Source organism: Cucumis sativus, chromosome 5 (genome assembly GCF_000004075.3).
Source record: "Cucumis sativus cultivar 9930 chromosome 5, Cucumber_9930_V3, whole genome shotgun sequence".
In the NCBI taxonomy this organism is placed as follows: Eukaryota; Viridiplantae; Streptophyta; class Magnoliopsida; order Cucurbitales; family Cucurbitaceae; genus Cucumis; species Cucumis sativus.
In genome coordinates this window covers 15,985,819-16,003,974 of record NC_026659.2, presented here as the reverse complement: position 1 = coordinate 16,003,974, position 18,156 = coordinate 15,985,819, and the positions used below count along the sequence as shown (strand labels likewise).

Below are 18,156 nucleotides of genomic sequence, written 5' to 3'. Positions count from 1 at the left end.
TTTTTATGGGTCATTTTAAAAAAAATGACAAAACAACTTTTTCTTTTGAATTTTAGCAAATAGCATTTTTTATTTGAAAAAGATACATCAACCCATAATAACACTACAACAAATCTGGGTTTGTAGTGTCAGGTGAAAAAAATGAAAAATTATCTTTATTGTCGTTTTTGAAAAGGTGGATCAAACCGACATTAATGATAAGGGTTTAATGTCGTTTTTAAATCGACATTAATGATCAGCCAGTTTTATTTTTTTAATTTTTTGTATTTTGTAAAAAAGGACATTAATTACCCCCCATTTTTAATTTCTTTTTAAAAAATTGTTAGGTTTTAAAAACTAAATTTTTCATCTCTTTCTTACTCTACTCTTTCCCTATCAATTTTTCTTTTCTTTCTCTCCAAGTTGGTTTCTAATTTTGTTCTCTTCTCAATCTGTGACCCTAGATCGCGAACGGCAACCAATCTTCATCGTGCTTCCGCCGCAAAAATCCTTGGGTTTCTTCATTTGATTGTTAACTTGTGACTGCTAGGTAGCATTATTGATTATTAATTGTCTTTATTTTTTCAAATGTGCAGCCTTATTCATACTACCTTTTGTTAGAAAAATGAAAGAAGAGAAGGCATAGAAATGAGCTTGGTAACTAGCATTCTTGTAGGTGGATTTGCCAAAATGGAAAATGTAGAGTAAGTAATTTTGGTATAGCTATTTGGAGTGTTATGTGAAGCACAATATCTTCATAATGTGATGCGTTTTGGTTTTCGATTGAGATCAATCTTGGTAATTAATTGTTTTGAATTGTGTTTTATTTTATCTTTTAGTAGTAAATGTTTTTGTTTTCTTTAGTTTAGTTTGAGTATTAGTCTGTTTTGATATATTTGTAGGTTGCATCTATTTATCCATATATTTATCTTTGATCAATACCTAGCTAGTGGAGTCTCTTCTTTTTATGGGCTTCCTTATATTCCATGTTCTTTTACTATATATTTGAGATTTTCACCTTCCATAAATGAAATAAATTAACTATTTTCATTTGAAAAGAAAAACGATCCAATAGGAGTTTGTAAGATTATTTATCATCTCCATTGTTTAACTTTCTCTATAAAAACAATGTTGCTATTGATGGGTAAATTTATACAATTAAGAGTAAGAAGCCTATAGACTAGCATTGCTAAATTGAACATTCAAAATTTGCTTTGAAGTAAGAGTCGAGGATGGTATAATTATTCTTTAGTTGTATTCCTCTTTTTCTTATAGATCTTTGAAGAACCAAATTAGGTTATTTTCTTCTTCTTAATGAGTTGTTTGATCAAAGCTTATTTTCTTCTTTATTTTTGCAGCACTTTTGGGTTGCCATTTCAATTGTCTTCTTTGTTGCTGCTACATTATTTACTCTACTGAAACTTTGTGGTAATTTTTAATTTTCCACATTTAGATTGCAGTCTGTTTAGTTTGATTTTAAATAATATGTACTAATTTTGCAAATTCTAGATTTAATCTTCCCCAGGTTGTAAAGTATATTTTGGTCTTAGATAGCCAGCCAAGACCAATCTGACGGTGGAGAATTTTCTTTGGAAGACTTGGGTTTCCGAGGGGTCTGCCGCCCTTGATTTTGGCACCGTTAAGGCTAGAAGAAGAAGAAAGTGGTGGATCGACGAGATGGGTATGTCGCAACATAGAGTTTCTTGGCTGCTTCACGTTAGAGAGGAAGAGCGAAATTTTGGAGGTATAGGAAGAGCGAAACGGAATTTGAGAGATAGGAAATCGCAGGGTTTGAGGAAGACGAAGAAGAGAAGGGGAGATGAGAGGCAGAGTAAACCGATCGAGAAGAAAAAGGGGAAAGAAATTTGAAATAAAAGAGACCGTTGAGGTTGAAGAAGAGGGGAAAGAAAATTGACCGTGGAGGAGAAGCTTTTTTCGTTTATTTGATTTTTGTATTAAATATTTTCTATGAAAATTAAAAAAGAAAAAGTTAAAAGGCAAATATTTTCTACTTTTTTTTTATTTATTCTATGAAAACTCAATAATAAAAAAGCATCTATATTTGCTTTTGGTATGGTTCACATTTTTATTTATTTGACAAAAATCTAACTAAATTATCATTCATTTTGACCTAATATTGCAAATATAAATTTATATTTTGCATCTTAACTACTCTTTGGCATTTATAATATCATTGTTTCACACCTCAATTTTTTTATTGTTGTCAAAAATAAACTTAATCCAAAATGAATTAGCAAATTAGGGAATAAATGTAATCATTGTTTTTGGGAGTTTGAGTTCGACCGTGATTATTGTTGAATAATTTTCACTTAGACATGGACATTTTGCTATTTTAGCAATTTAAATTTAAAATTTTCTTTTATCAAAAGTAAACCTCTTGTTTTAATGTTTTTCTGGTCATCCCTTTTAAATACAACTAATGACAAATGAATATAACAATTAAGAAATTCGTAGATATATAACAACATTTTAAACTAATTGCTGCAGTTATTTTAAATCACATATGTCATTCGCTTATAAGCCATAAGAGTCTATTAACGATATAAATCTATCACAAATATATTTTGCTACATTTACAATTTTTAAAAGATATTGTTATATACTTAATTATTATTCATAAAATTACTAATCCATTATACTTACCCTAAGTTAAATGAATAATGTCAAAAGTAAGTTTACTACGAAGGTAATTTGTGTGACCCTTTTATCCTAACGTAGGAAGTTTGTTCCACTCCATACCATTATTGAACTAAGAAGATTAAGTGTGTATTAGTATGTTTAAACAAGTATAATTATAGCAAATTCTATGAGTGATATATTTATATTAGCAATACAATATGTGTTACATATGCAAATATTTTGTATCTAATCGTTGTATTTGCAATTAACTCCATTCAAATATACAAATATAAACATAACTCTTTAACCTGAGTTTAGCTAGGATCACAAACTACAAAAAGAAAGTATGGAATATATTTAATTTGTTTTTTTTTCTTTGAAGAAAATTTGGTGTGTAGCACATTATATATTTTTCTTTCCATTAAAAAACAGTATTGATCTTATAATATACGGCCTTGCACAATGTATTCACCATAAAGATCATATAATTGTAGAGATGTATAGAAGGTCTGATAAACAACATAAACGAAAAGTTCTAATCCTTGAAATTGTAAACATTACCCATATCCTACAATAAAAGTCACATCAACTTGATATTTGTTGAAATTTAACAAAAATGAAAAGAAAGCAACGACAAACCAATGACGATGGAAGAAGATACAGTTTTCAAACACAACCAGCTATCCAAATTATTCATAATATGGTATTAGAAAATATATTGCAATTTGTAACCTCATAAGTTTATAAACAGAGTAAAAATTAAAGGAAATTTTTTTATCAAGCTTATATTAGGACTTTATACTACTTATATGTAATTCTTAAGTTTTCTTCTTTTAGCTATAAAAGACACAAATTAAGAAAAAAAATGACTTGATTGTCCATGTAAAGTTATGCCCCAACTTTTTTCTTCTAACTTAAGAAAAGGAACACCAACAAATATATATCCCCATAAACTAAAAAGCATAGGAAAATGATAGTAAAAGTAAAATCATCTTTTTCTGTTATCTTTTTCCTTCATTCATTTACTTCTAATTGAAAATAAATCAAAAGTCTAAAACCGATCAAATTATTGAAAACAAAAAAACAAGAAACATAACAGTGTGGAGAGGTAGTTATTATCAAGTATTTGATTTTGTTTAATAGATTCCAGTTGTGACAACCACAACAATTGTATGCATGAAGTTCATCATTCAAACAGATTCTGACAACAAATTTCAACACATCTGCAAGGCGAAAGAAGATAGGAATTAGGATAACAAGGTAATTAGAACACTGAAATAAATTTTAAAAATAATTTTATTGCCGATTGCTACTATAAGCATAATTATCTGCTTGTATAGTTGTCTTGCATGATCTGACAAATACATTATGGTATTTGATATTCCATTCAGGTTGTATCTTGCATGTTACCAACAAAATCATGTGCTTAGTGATAAATTACTCTTAGACTGAGAAATACTCGAAAAAAAATCAAGAGTAACAACTCTTAGTTTCCCAGAAAAATTGAAACAAAATCATGACAAACCAACAACAAGAACTTCATAAACTTGTCTGATGAAAGCAACTCAAGAACAGTCTCAATGCAGATCATACATGAGTTCTTTGCTAAAATATTTCCAAAGGCTAAAAAGAGTTAAGGAAAAAAAGAAAAACAATAATTACCTGTAATTTTCGTTGGTTCATGATCTTCTCTTGTCATTCCCTCACTTTAATCTCATAACTGAAAAGGAAAAGAGGAGGGAGGGGTGATTAAACTCATGCATGTACATAATGTCGAAACCAGCAAAATTACCACCCTATTAACTATGAAAGTCTGGTTGTGGTCGAAGTAGGGTGAAAGTCAGTGTAGATTAGGATAGATGTCACCGTGAAGCTCACTGTCGGTTGGGGGAGAACATAAAAATTGACTTTTTTTCTTTTATAACAGGCTGGGGTGAACTGGCTGGCAAGGAGGAAGTGACATGCTACCACTAGGTTGTGTTAGGTGTGAACAATGGACAATGGTGGCTAGAAGTGAGGGAAGGGCTTTGTCAAAGGGTCGTGCAGGGCTGAACTCCAACTGTCCAATATTAGTTTGTTCGGTTACTTTCTTTGTTTCACCCATATCAATGTCTGCAAAAATTCCCACAATATATAGAAATGGAAATAAAGATCCTTAAGTTCTTTGAGAAAAATCATAAATATAGCCACAAAATTTCTCCAATTATTTGTTACTTAAAAAAGTATAGAAATTGTCAACCAAGCTCAACTAACGCCTGTATGTATGTACTTAGAACCAAGAGGTCTCGGGTTTAAATCCCTCTACCCAAAATTTGTCCTAAATCTCAACTTTTTTACAATCAATCCTAAAACTCTTTTTCTACCCCATTTGGCCTAAATCTCAAAATTTGTCCTAAATCTCAATTTTTTATACTATTATAGTTGTAGAATAAAAAATTTTAGATCAATCACGCATTATCGTTGAATTCAAGACTAATTAAAAATTGACATGTGTCCCAAATTAAAATTGAAAAAAAATATAAATTTGTTAATTTGGATGATACACATGTTTGGATCAAATTAATTATTTTAGTTTAATTAATATTATTTACTCGGTTAAGACTAAAATTCAATCGAGCCAAAAAAATAAATTTAATTTAGCTCTGGTCCATAAATCAACCAGACTCAAGTTCATAAAAGCCACTAAAGAACTCTATAGATACTGGAGTTCCCTTCATTTGAAGATACAAACTTTCTTTCAAGACTCCAACTTCAAGAACGTCACGTGCTCTGCTTCCTCAAATCAAGCATAAGCATCTAAGTGAGAGAGAATCAGGAGATCAAATGACTCATTGCATCAAATCAACATAAATACATTATTAATACAAGTTGGAGTTCACAAATTAAATTTCTCTATAAAGATCTCGTGTAAACCACAGTGAACCAAAAAGTGATTATAAACGAATATTTCATTAATAAATTCAATCAAATAAAATGAAATACAGGAAAATTACAACTCTACTGAACTTGAGATGAATCCTCAAAATTCTAAGTCTTTTCCTTGGACGAATTCTCTAATCGTCCGTCAACACACACTTTTGTGGGATGAGAAATTTTAGAGCTACTATGCCTCCCTCATAGGAACTTTTGTACTTAAGATTAGCTACTGACTTGGAATGTTGCGGAAGACCTATGGAGTTGTTGTAAAATGGCAGAAATTGTGAGAAGATGGTGATGAATTTGACTATAGTTAGTTGTTCCCCGAAATGGAAGACTTGCTATATAATGTATTAATTGACTGTCTCGTTGTTGCTGTCCATTGTTATTTTGATAAAAGGTTTGCAGATGTAAATAATTTGTAAATTTATAGATCTAAGAATGTTATCATACACTTCATATTAGATAATAAAAATCACTTGACAATTTCTCAAACACCACACCGTCTACCGCCTCAAAGTTGAGTTATTGATCATGGTCAAGACAAAGAAAATAAGGATTGAGACCACACTTGCGAAGAAGAAAAATGTTGAGAGGAGAAAAAGATCATGCATGCAAATGGAAAAAAAAAAAAAGAGAAAGTAGGAACTTTGTTTAGGTTCATCAAGAAGATAAATGGATATAAAGAAATAACCAAAATCATAACTTGAATTCTTTCTCATATTTGCAATAGTAGAAATCTGGAAGACACATTTGCAAAATATCTCAACTTATTTTGCTACCTATTACAATATTCCTAAACTTATTGTAAATGTACACAATTTTGTATCTGTGATCAGTTTCAAGAATCTCTCCCTAGAGAGAATAAGTTGCATCTTCTAAAAGTACTTGCTATGGCTCAACATCAACATACTTTAGGAAACTTTTCAATAGTTATTTACATAAAAGAAAACTAGAAGGTAAAATAGTAATGAATTTCTCCAACTGAATTTTGTTCGAGTTACAATAGTTGTATGTTTATGCGCATCTATATATATAATGCAATAATGTAAGACAACATGAGCATAATGTAATATGGAGAGCTGGAGGATCAAATAAAAATATAAGAAAATCAGATTATTATCTTTATGAAAAAATAATTAGTACAACAAAAAACAAAATTAGACTTTACTAATTGCAGATCAAAAATTGCATCCGCGACGCTGGCAAATCAGAGTTGCATGGGAGTTGAATCCTTAACAATCTCATATAATGATATAATGTTTTCAATGCTCAATAGGCCAATGATGCACCATTCCAAGAGATCTGATTTCCTATTCTGGAGGACTTCTTGAAGAAAATGAATGTTATGCTGCAAGGAAGGTGCAAATTTATTAGAGAAGAATTAAACACTGTTCTATCTCAAGAAATATCATTTCCATAAAAGTAAAAGAACCTCCTTCCAGTGAGTATGATATAAGTGGAAGAATCTAGGTTAAAGATTTAAATAAGGAAATCACAATGAGAATGTTGATTATTTTTTCCTTAGCTCGGCTTTTGGAAAAGGAACACACACCACTCCCTGATTTCATTTGCATTATTTTGGGTCAGCTTCAGAATACACAAACTTCAGATGGACAGCACAAACACTTGGAAACAATTTAGCAGAACCAATTTCTTAAAGAAACATTCTAAACTAATTAAATAAAGAGAGTCCTCAAAACTTCACTCCTTGAAGAACTATGAATTGATTCTCCTACAATAGTAGCTAGCTTTTGATAGGACCACGTCCCTTCACCACGGATTAGAATATTGATGTCAATATTTTAATTTTTTTTATTCTTCTTCTTTAAAAAAAATAAACATTTAATTCTTGAACATTGGGATCTAAATGTCCAGGGATAATAATGCTCATACCCACGAAATAATATCCACCATCCAAACTGTTAAATAAAAAAATTCTTTTCCTAAAATTCTACCGAAGCAGTAGGAAAAGTTGTTATGTAACTTTTTCTAAATAAGTGAAGAAAGAGTGGACAAGAATATGATAAAACCAATAAAATTAATCAGAAGCTGCTAGTATCCATTTGATTTAATACGTTCCAATCCTTGAATTTAAAGCCTTGTACATGTGTGAATATTATGCATTAACGATTTAACGATTTTAAAATGAAATAAGAATGAAGGATTTAAATTCATTCACTTGTGAAAGTTGAGAGATTTAGTTAATACAACATTTAGTATAAATTGGTTTTCTTTCCCTTAAAAAGAATACTAAAGAAAATACGAAAGTTTTCACGAGGTTACACGTCCTCTCAACACATTTTCCATTGCATATAACCAAAAATAGATAATATTGCTTTCAAGTTGGCTATTGCCACGATATTTAAGAAGAACGTTCAAGAGAAGAGGCTCAACTATACGGAAAAAACCACTTTGAAGGAATGAATGGAATAGAATGAAATTACCTCCACAAACTTCAATTTGAAATCTAGATTCCCAAAGCGCTGGGTGACCTCGTACTCTTCCCGAAGGTACTCATATATTTGAGCATATTTTGCATCCCTCCACGCAATTTCTGATCTGAGTGGCAAAGGAAAAAGACATAAAAGAGCACTAAGATAACAAAATTCTACCAATTAAAGCAATATTATGATCGAATTTTCTATGCACGAATATTAATAATAATAAGAAGGTAAGAATGTATATATTTTTGTTTACTTATATCAAGCTTGAAAGGCAAACTTTTCTATGTTATGATCTTGGTTCTGTTAGGATGTCAAATACATTTCTGAACAATAGTATTATCCTGGCGCCAAGTACTGCGAAAACCACATAAGACGTAATCCAAGCTTTAAAGAGGCTCTAGATAAAATAAAAAGCAAAATGTATTTGATAGGCCACTGATTATACATCAGTATGCTCGCAGGGGCAAAAAGGGCAAAGAAGTAGTTATTATTGAGTTGGGAGAATCATCCAACAGTAAGAATGATTATCTTGGGTAGTTTTGGGCATTTATCTTGACTAGTTTCAGTCTTCAGGTGGTTAGTAGTTGGTTATGAAAGGAAGTTATGTTACCGTTGCTATGTTATGTGTTTAAATAAGAAGTTAAGTTAGCAGATGGGTAGACAGTCTTTTAGTTTGAAGTGTTTGGGTTTCTCTCGTGTGGGAGGAATGGTCTATGTAATAGTAAATTATCTATAATAGAAGAACTTTACTTTAGTAACTATCATACTGGTATAAGAGCCCTCAACCTGGGGATGATAGGAAAGGTGGCACAGAAGAAAATTGAAGAACGGTTAGGCGTAACTGATTTTGAAATTGCCAGGATTTAAGTAGATGTTCAGAAGTTACCACAAATTGAAGAAACGCTGCTTGCACTTGCTTAAGATTGTTCAACGCTTTATCCTTATAGCACAGTTGGAACAACAACGAAGGAATGCAGATGACACTCAAACATTATTGGCTTCTCTAGTTTCTGGTGTTGGATTGTCAGATCGCCCTTCCAATTCGGAATCGAATGAGGAAATTAAGAATACGACAGTGGCAAACACAGTGGAACCTATTTATGGCTATAGGAGCAATGCATTCAGACAATAATGAGGGTGAACAGGATCATAGCAAATTAAACAAGTTTGAGATGTCAGTATTCAATGAATCCGATCGTTACTTACAAATCCATAAACTTACTGATTCCAAAAAATTAACAGTGACAGTCATTAGCTTCAAAGCAGCGGAGCATTAGCTTCGAAGCAGCGGCTCTCAATTGGTACCAAGCCACAGACAAACGAGAACCAATTTTGAATTGGAATGATATGAAACGAAGATTGTTGATCCGATTTGGCTCATCATGCCAAGGTTCAGTTTGTGGGCAATTTCTCATAATCAAGCAAGAAACAGTGGTGGAGGAATATTGCAGTCCGTTTTGATAGGTTAGTGGCTCCTTTACTCCAACTACCTACCAAAAAAATTAAAAAAAGAACGTGTCCTCTGCATGTCGTGTCCTATGCATGTTGTATCCTATATGTTAAAAAACTGGTGTGTCGTATCTCGTGTCGGTGTTCGTGCTTCTTAGGTTTTGAATTTAAAAACTCTTCTAAATAATTTTAAAAAAAGATTTCCTATTGTTCGGTTTTTCTCTGACTTACCAATTAAATTATTTGGTTGCACTACTTATGTTCATAATCCCAACTCTACTCGTACTTCACTTGATCCTAAAGCTGTTAAATGCATTTTTGTAGGCTGTCTCCTATAGGAAGGCTTACAAATGTTTTGACACTTCGACTAAAAGGTATTTTGAGAGTATGGATATGTCTGTTTTTGGAAAATCAACCTTTTTTTAGCCAAAATTCTCTTTAGAGGGAGTCCCCAACCTTAAGATAATTTTTGGGACACTTAACCTATCCCAAACACCATTGATTCCAAAGTTATGAGCTAACTCTTGACGTCAAGTGTGGAGAGTTCTTCAGGGGGAGAACCACTATAGACTGACTTGACAAGTAAAAACCTGAACTACAGCTTTATAATAAAAGAAACTTGACTCGAAGGAATTGAGAATGATCTATCACAAAACCAAACTAATACCCCGATAAATGATTATGAAGATCCAGGTAACATACATTCTCCTTTTACTTCGTCTAATTCTCCCCGTTCTTCTCATAATTCCTTGTCTAATGTCTCTGATCTTGATATTACAATTGCCAACAGGAAAGGTACCAGTAAATTTGTCAAATATCTCATTGCAAACTATCTTTCTTATCGTAAACTTTCACAATCATAAAGCCTTTACATCCAAAATAATCAACCTGTTTGTTCCGAGGAATATACAAGAGGTCCCAAATGAATTGAATTGGAAATTAGCAGTGATGGAAGAGATGAATTCTACATGGGATATACTTGAACTACGAAAAGAAAAGAAAACAGTTGGATGCAAGTGGATGTTTACGCTAAAATGTAAAGCTGATGGTAGTGTCGAGAGGTACAAGGTTGGATTGGTTGCTGAGGGGTTTACTCAAACCTATGGAGTTGATTATCAAGAAACATTTGCTACAGTTGTCAAAATCAATTCTATTAGAAATTTGTTGTCTGTTGTAGCTAACTTTGATTGGCCTCTTTATCAATTGGATGTTAAGAATGTCTTTCTCAATGGGGAACTGAAAGAAGAGGTAATTATGGACTTGCCACCTAGTTTTAAGGTAGATCTCGGGATTAACAAAGTTTGCAAGTTAAAGAGATCATTATACGGTCTCAAACAGTCTCCTAGAGCTTGATTTGAACGCTTGTATATTCCTTGGAACAAACAGTCTCCTAGAGCTTGATTTGATTCGAGAAAGTAGTCACGGGCTATGGATTCAGTCAAAGCCAAGTCGATCATATGATATTCTACAAACATACAGGAAATGACAAGGTTATGATTTTGATAGTTTAATTTGATGATATCGTTCTTACAAGCAATGATGAGACAGAACAAACTTTCGTGAAGAAAAAGTTGGCAGATGATTTCCAGATCAAGGACCTAGGAACTTTAAAGTACTTCCTAGGCATGAAGTTTGCCAGGTCCAAAAGTGGCATTCTTTTCAAACAAAGGAAGAATATTATTGATCTGTTAAAAGAGACAGGTTTACTTGGTTGCAAGGTAGCAGAAACTCCCATTGAGCAGAATTTGAAATTGAAAGTTGCAACCAAGAATGAGATAAAGGAAAGAGAAAAGTACTAGAGACTTGTAGGAAGACTCATATATCTTTCCCACACGTCCTAACATTGCTTTTGCAATTAGTATCAAAAGTCAGTTCATGCATGCTCTTGGACCAACTCACTTTTATGCCGTTTATAGAATAGAATCCTAAGTATTTGAAAGGTACTTGAGGAAAAGACACATTGTTTCAAAGACATGATCATCTAATGTTAACGTTTACACTAATACTAATTGGGCAGGTTGCATGACTGAGATCTGGTTACTGCCCCTTCCTTGGAGGAAATCTTGCTACTTGGCAAAGTAAAAAACAGAGTGCTGTTGCAAGAAGTAGTGCAGAAGCAGAATTTAGAGCTTTAACCCAACGCATTTGTGAGTGTAAATGAATAAGATTGTTGGAAGAATTGGGATTCACTCAAACAATGCTCATGCAGTATCACGGCAGCAATTTCCATTGCCCACAATTCAGTCCTTTATAACAAGACGTAACATACTGAAGTCAATAAACACTTTATAAAGCAAAAGACCAATGTGGGAGTAATATGCATACCCTACCTTCCGACAACAGAACAAATTGCAGATGTGTTAACTAAAGGCCTTCCAAAGTGGCAATTCAACAAACTGATTGACAAGCTAGCAATGACTGATATCTTCAAACCAGCTTGAGGGGAAATGTTGATTATTTCCTTTATTGTATTATATTTTATTGTGTTGGTTGTATAATATTTGCCAAATTTATTTTTTCCTTTTTTGTAATGAGTTGTTTTATTTAAGTAAAATCTTTCTATTTGTGAAATAAACAAGAAATATATTATTTTAGCATAAATCAATGAAGTCTTAATTCCAAGCGATGTTTACTGGATTTTGTTTGCCTCTTTATTTGTTTTGAGGATCTTTTTTCTTCTACTTTGTTTGCTTATTGGTTTGTATTTTGAGTATATCTCTTTTCATTTCCCTACGTGATGGGAAACTTGTTTTCATTTCCTTATGTGATGGGAAACTTCCGCAAGGAAGTCTCTTACTGTGAGGAACCAGACTATTCCTATATCTGCACAATTCCGAGTAAACGATGTATAAGAATGCTTAACGACAGATGGTCTTCCTTTTTAAGAATGTCCTGCGTTGTGGGTGGTCTCTTATTCCGCCGCTTTCTAGAGCTATGCCGCTGCCATTACCCCTTGGATTGGCCATGAGACAAACATTTTAGTTTCTTCATTGCAAGTCTCTTTGCATTTCCTTAATGAACAGTTTTTTATATTGTATCCTTTTCAAAACAATAATAAATAAAATAAAAAGACAGCTATCTGTTTAGACCAATATACTATAAGTCCAATACCAACTATCGGGGTTTTACCTCTCAAAAAGACCAACTTTGAGAATTACATCTGCTAAATTTGAATTGGCCTTTCCAACAAGTTGAAGGAGCTTTTTCTTATCCATAGTGAATGTTCCTGTTTTCTCCATTTTACGATTTATATCTGCAAACTCTTCAACCAAACTATCAACCTGAAAAAGAAAAGAGAGAAAAGAAAAGGCATGTTTTGAGAACACAAATACAAGCACTAATTGGTGCTGAAGATTAAAATGCCAAACTCGGAGAATTAGTAACTTAGATATTTAATGAGCAAGCAGATCTCATAACCTCCGTCATTCCAGCTAAGTGACAAAAAATGTCAATTATGACACGATGATGGAAAAGTTGCAGGAAATTATGATGTCACCAATCATGCTTTAGGAATAGGTCTAGAAATAATATGAGTGGCCTACTAGGTTGTCCCAGGAGTAAATAAAAGAATGTGATAGACTGCCAATGATTGTTCACATAACCAGGCATTGTAATCCCATTTTTTTATTTTGCTTCCATACCAAATCGTAAAACCAAATTGTATTTATATGTTGTCTTGATCTTTTGGGATCATTCTTTGGATTGGAGTCCTTTATTGTAGGAAGGGTTGAACTCTCTTTTCTATTGTCGGGGATTGGGCTTCTTTTTTTCTCTTTTCTATCCTCTTGAGTGCCCTTCTATGTTCTTCATTTCTCTCCAAGAAATTGTGGTTTTGAATAAAGATTAAAGAAACAAAAAATTGATAAAAATCAGTTTGACAAAATGTAATTTTTAAAAAGAACATAAATAACAATTCTACAGACATTTCAAGAGCTCCCCATCTCTCCTAATCCTAACCAAAGATAATTCTTAGAGAGAACCTATTGGCACCTACTAACCAATATATACCCATCTACTAGGAACGGGTCTGGTTTCATTAAAAGATTATAGCAATGATTCTACAGTTTTGTATCCTATTTGACACCTTTAAGGATTATTTTGTGTGTTGTATTTTGTTTTTCATAGACACCTGTCTAATGAAGAGCTGTTACCTATAATTGGAAAAATTCACCCATCAGAGCATTACTATGCAAAACAACAGGCAGAATATATCATACAGCAGGTACTCATCCATAACGAATCTTAAAACCCATATGCAAGTCGATGAATTTTTTAGCTTTACTTTTACGATTGAGATATTGCTTGGATATTGTGGCACATATTAATGTCATCAACAAACATCTCATGATTCTTATGTATGGTTGTAGAAACAATTTACTCTTTCTTTTCCTCTATCAGTGAGAGCTTGCTGGGTTGTCCATGGATTGTTTTATACTCTGTACAGTTATTTTAATTTTTACTTGACCGACCACCCATCACATATAAGTAATATTGTGTAAAATTCATTTTACCGAGTAGTAAAATCGGTCATATTAAAACGCAAGTCATTACACCAATTGTTTTCTGTTTGCACTTTGTGGACTGAATGGTTATTCTCTTGGAAGTTCCTTTTATCAGATTTCATTATGAATCTATTGCATCTGACTTTTAACTCAATAAACTGTAGCATAATTGTTAATGTTATTATGGTCCTCAATTTGATTTTAATAAGATAGACCAAGTGTTCTCTATCAGCCTCAGAACATAAGATATAGTATGACGTCATTTATCTTATCATTTTACATGGAAGAACTTTCTTGCAAAATGTTTTCTAAATGAGAAAACATTACCATAAGGCATAAGATCTAGAATTAGACTAGGCCTGAAAATATTTTCATCTTCCAGAGGGAGCAACTACATCTGTTGATTAACATCTTCATTCTGTCTTTATTTTACAGGCTGATGCAGATAAAGATGGACGTCTCACCTTGGCAGAAATGATCGATCATCCTTACGTATTTTACAGTGCCATTTTCAACGAAGATGATGAGGACGATTAATGATTTCCACGATGAGTTTCGTTAAGTTTTTTCATGTATGGACACCTCCCTCTATCTAACAAACTTCCGCGGACAAGATCAGTCTTGATGTTTGTTGCTGTTGCAGGAATAGATCGAATAGTCAGATAGGATTAGCAGTAGAGAAAACGGAGTTCTTTCGCAGCATGGAATCGGGATACAGAGTTTGAAGTCTTAGGCAACAACTTGGAGGAGATCTCTCTGGCATGGTGGGTCAGAACTGGGTTAAACTTCTTCAGCCATGGCTCGCCCATATGGTGGTATCCCTCTTTTTGTAGCATATGAAACCCCCATCTTGTCTAAGATAACAATGGTTTCACACCTTAGATTATAGACATTTATTTGCAAATAGTTTTGTTAAGTTCAATGTCCTTGGTATAGAATTACCATTTAATTGTTATTTGTTACTAATTTTATTCTTCCTGGATAGAAAATTATCAATTATTCAATCATATTTATCTTTTGAGTATAGGGTTTTGAAAAGTGAGCTACAAACAGGTGTGTAATTTTAGATTTTGTTGCCTTTTCAAATATGATGTTGGATATGATATTTGGTTTAAGAATTTTTGGACCAAGTACAAATAATTGAATTTTGTTGCCTTTTCAAATATGATGTTGGATATGATATTTGGTTTAAGAATTTTTGGACCAAGTACAAATAATTGAATTTAGGACTAATTAAAAGTTGACATGTGTTGACATAAGGATGATGCCACGCATTTTCATCGTTGGTTCAAGTTAAAGTTAACTATTTTAGGTTCAATTAAATATTATTTATTTGTACAATTTTAGCCTAAGAGCTAAATATGACAAAAATTTATGTAATAAGGTTAACTTAGTTGGAGAGCTAAATATGACAAAAATATATGTGATTGGATCCATGAGTCTGATCCATGGATCAACAAAGTCCAAGCCCATAAGAGGACTATAAATAGAAGAGTCCTCCTCATCTGTGGAGATAGAAATTTTTACTCCATAGGGTTTAAAGAGAATTCTCCCAAGAACAAGAAGACTCTCGAGTTTAAAGAGAATTCTCCTAAGAACAAGAAGACTCTCCTCGACCACCCTCCAAGATTGAAGAAAAACATTATGTGATGTAGCTTCCTCAAATCAAACATATAGACATTCAATCGAGAGAAAATTAAAGGATCAAATATTAGAAATATTGTTTGGTCAAATTGACACGTTCGATGGGATATCTCTACCTCTTATCTCTCTCTCATCATCTAAATCTACAAGCAAACCAATGACAATAAAGAAAGCTTAATCCAAATCTTCTATAAGCGACACTTGCACATCTTCTATTGCAAGCGACGGTTACACAGGACTAGGACCTGTACCCACAGTGTTCAAGGGAAATCATCCAGGAGCAGAATCAAGGTTCTGTCATTGCGTAGAGCATTCTTAAGCAATTGATGGAGTTTCCTAAAGTTGGGATTGTCATCAAGGAATCCCTTGCTATAAGAAGATCGATAATCACGATAAGGTATATAGGGAATAAGTTCACACCTAAATGAAATGAAATAGACCCTACATTGTCAAAGAAGTTTACACAAATGAAGTATACAAGATTGTTGATCGAGATAGATTAAAAGTTGCCCCAATCAATGATAGGATTCTCAAGACATTTTATGTGTAACGTCATTATGTAAAAAAGCTCTTTATCGCAAGAGCTTAAACTGCATAATCTCCAAACCCACACGAGCTTAAAAGGTGAGTGATAAAAAAAAAAAAACCCAATCAAACTATTTGATCTCAATGTTATAAAAATGGTACGTAGGCAGCTTAATGTTAACTTTAAGTTCAGTTATATGTGCAAGAAAAAAGTTTAGTAAGCGACATTATGACTTAATCTCATAGTAAATGGTACGTAAGCAACATGAAATAAGAAATTTTCATTATCATTAAAGCAAAGTTTTGTATTTACTGAAATTAAAAAAAGAAAACGAATAAAAAAAAGGGAAGGGGAGCAAAGTCAAATCTTCCACATGAAGCTCTTAAATTCCTCGTGTGTAGCCTCCATACTCTTATGAACTGTAGCTAGAGCCTCGATGACTTCTTCTTTGATAGCCGGAGTGTTGACTTCATTCTGGATCTTTGCAACTTCTAGTTCTTTCTTGTCTATGTCTTCGTTCTTCTCACAAGATAAGATAGATAGCTGTTTAGACTCAGTATTTATACTTTGAAGTCAGCTGCTTTCTAGTTCCATCTTTTCCAAAGCCAATTGTGCAACCCTCTCTTGAATAACTTTGGCATCTTTTCGTAATTGGTTTATCAAAGTTAAGGCTTCTTGTCTAATTGATGAGCTTTGTCTGTCGACGACAACTACGCAAAATACGAAGATTGTACAACATTGAAATTGTCTACCCTCTTAAAATAGTTGTTTAAATATTCTTCAACAAGGAGTTAGGTTGTCTGCATAGATCTTCGCAATTCTCGAAAGTATCGTCGTTATATTTTGTCTAAATCTTGAGATATATTTAAAAAAGAGTGCACATGATCTTGTCTTGAATGTCCTCTCACATGCATAAAGCCGTTTTCTGAAGTATGTTTGAAACTATCTTTTCACCAACCCATGAGAAGGCACAGGGTGTCCTACCATCTGCTTCTTGGAAGTGTTTAAAGACAACTTAGAAATCTGGAGAAGAGCATGTGTGGATATGACATTCTCTGAAGTTTCTTTGGGGCAGACATTTCCTTTAGATGGAGGATTCAAATTTTTAACATTTTTTTCATTCACTTTCATCTTACCACGTCGATTCTCCTCGAGGAGAGCACATGATTGTTCAGCTTGTTCAGCAACTAGTAGTTTTTAGGTACCAACTTCTTTAATGGCCAAATCCACAACATGAGGCCGTGTCAAAGATTCATCGTTGCATTGCTCAAGCTCTTGAAGATGATCATCTAAAGGTGACTATAGAAATAAGTAATGAATAAATAATCACTGCTGCTACTACTACTACTACTACTACTACTACTACTACTACCACGACTACTACTACCACGACTACTACCACTACTACTACTACCACGACTACTACTACGACTACTACTACCACGACTACCACGACTACCACTACTACTACTACTACCACTACTACTACTACTACCACTACTACTACTACTACCACTACTACTACTACTACTACTACTACTACTACTACTACTACTACTACTACTACTACTACTACTAATAATGATGATACCACTAATAATGATGATACTAATGAATCTCATATCCTCAACTTCTTGAGGTGTCTTAGGACATTGTTCCTTTGACAAATGAATTCCATATCTGTACGGCAGCAGACCCTTTTTGGAATTCTGCATTTTATATCTAGACAACATTTTGTCTATGTAAGATGCTTGAGACATGGCTAGTGTTTTGTTCTTACGGTTTCGAACAATTTGGATTCCGAGAACGTATTGTGCATCTCCCAGATCTTTCATTTGAAATTGCATAGCTAGCCATTTCTTGATATCAGTAAGATATCCTACGTCATTTCCAATAAGTAGAATATCATCTACATATAAGACTAAAAATGCTATAATGGAATTGACGACCTTTTTGTAAACACAAGGCTCGTCAACATTTTGTTCAAAGCCATAAGATTTGATCGCAGTATCAAATCTTATATTCCAGGATCTAGAAGCTTGTTTTAATCCAT

The 18,156-nt window shown here is 33.1% G+C and overlaps 1 protein-coding gene and 3 long non-coding RNA genes across 4 annotated transcripts; 2 read left to right on the top strand and 2 right to left on the bottom strand.

The window, feature by feature from the left end:
* Window positions 1–552: 552 nt before the first annotated feature.
* On the top strand, window positions 553–1,553 carry LOC116403735. Its single transcript, XR_004216567.1, has 3 exons — window positions 553–683; window positions 1,338–1,407; window positions 1,489–1,553. It is a non-coding gene; the product is annotated as an uncharacterized LOC116403735 (long non-coding RNA).
* A 2,145-nt stretch (window positions 1,554–3,698) lies between these two features.
* Window positions 3,699–4,527, bottom strand: LOC116403736. The gene is made up of 2 exons (XR_004216568.1): window positions 4,282–4,527; window positions 3,699–3,842 (listed from the first exon to the last, which is right to left on the bottom strand). It is a non-coding gene; the product is annotated as an uncharacterized LOC116403736 (long non-coding RNA).
* Window positions 4,528–6,448: 1,921 nt separating this feature from the next.
* Window positions 6,449–12,741, bottom strand: LOC116403728. The gene is made up of 3 exons (XM_031885268.1): window positions 12,561–12,741; window positions 7,983–8,097; window positions 6,449–6,886 (listed from the first exon to the last, which is right to left on the bottom strand). The coding sequence occupies exons 1-3, from the start codon at window positions 12,668–12,670 to the stop codon at window positions 6,746–6,748; spliced, it is 366 nt and encodes a 121-aa protein (XP_031741128.1). The 5' UTR covers window positions 12,671–12,741; the 3' UTR covers window positions 6,449–6,745.
* Window positions 12,742–13,497: 756 nt separating this feature from the next.
* On the top strand, window positions 13,498–14,899 carry LOC116403730. The gene is made up of 2 exons (XR_004216559.1): window positions 13,498–13,653; window positions 14,369–14,899. It is a non-coding gene; the product is annotated as an uncharacterized LOC116403730 (long non-coding RNA).
* Window positions 14,900–18,156: the final 3,257 nt, after the last annotated feature.

What these genes read in the sequence shown, in the direction of transcription:
- LOC116403728 (XM_031885268.1), bottom strand. Translation starts at nt 12,670, where the DNA reads ATGGAGAAAACAGGAACATTCACTATGGATAAGAAAAAGCTCCTTCAA. An exon ending in AAAGTTGGTCTTTTTGAGAG is followed by an intron (nt 8,098 to 12,560) that starts GTAAAACCCCGA and finishes TTTGCCACTCAG; the next exon opens with ATCAGAAATTGCGTGGAGGG. An exon ending in TCAAATTGAAGTTTGTGGAG is followed by an intron (nt 6,887 to 7,982) that starts GTAATTTCATTC and finishes CCTTCCTTGCAG; the next exon opens with CATAACATTCATTTTCTTCA.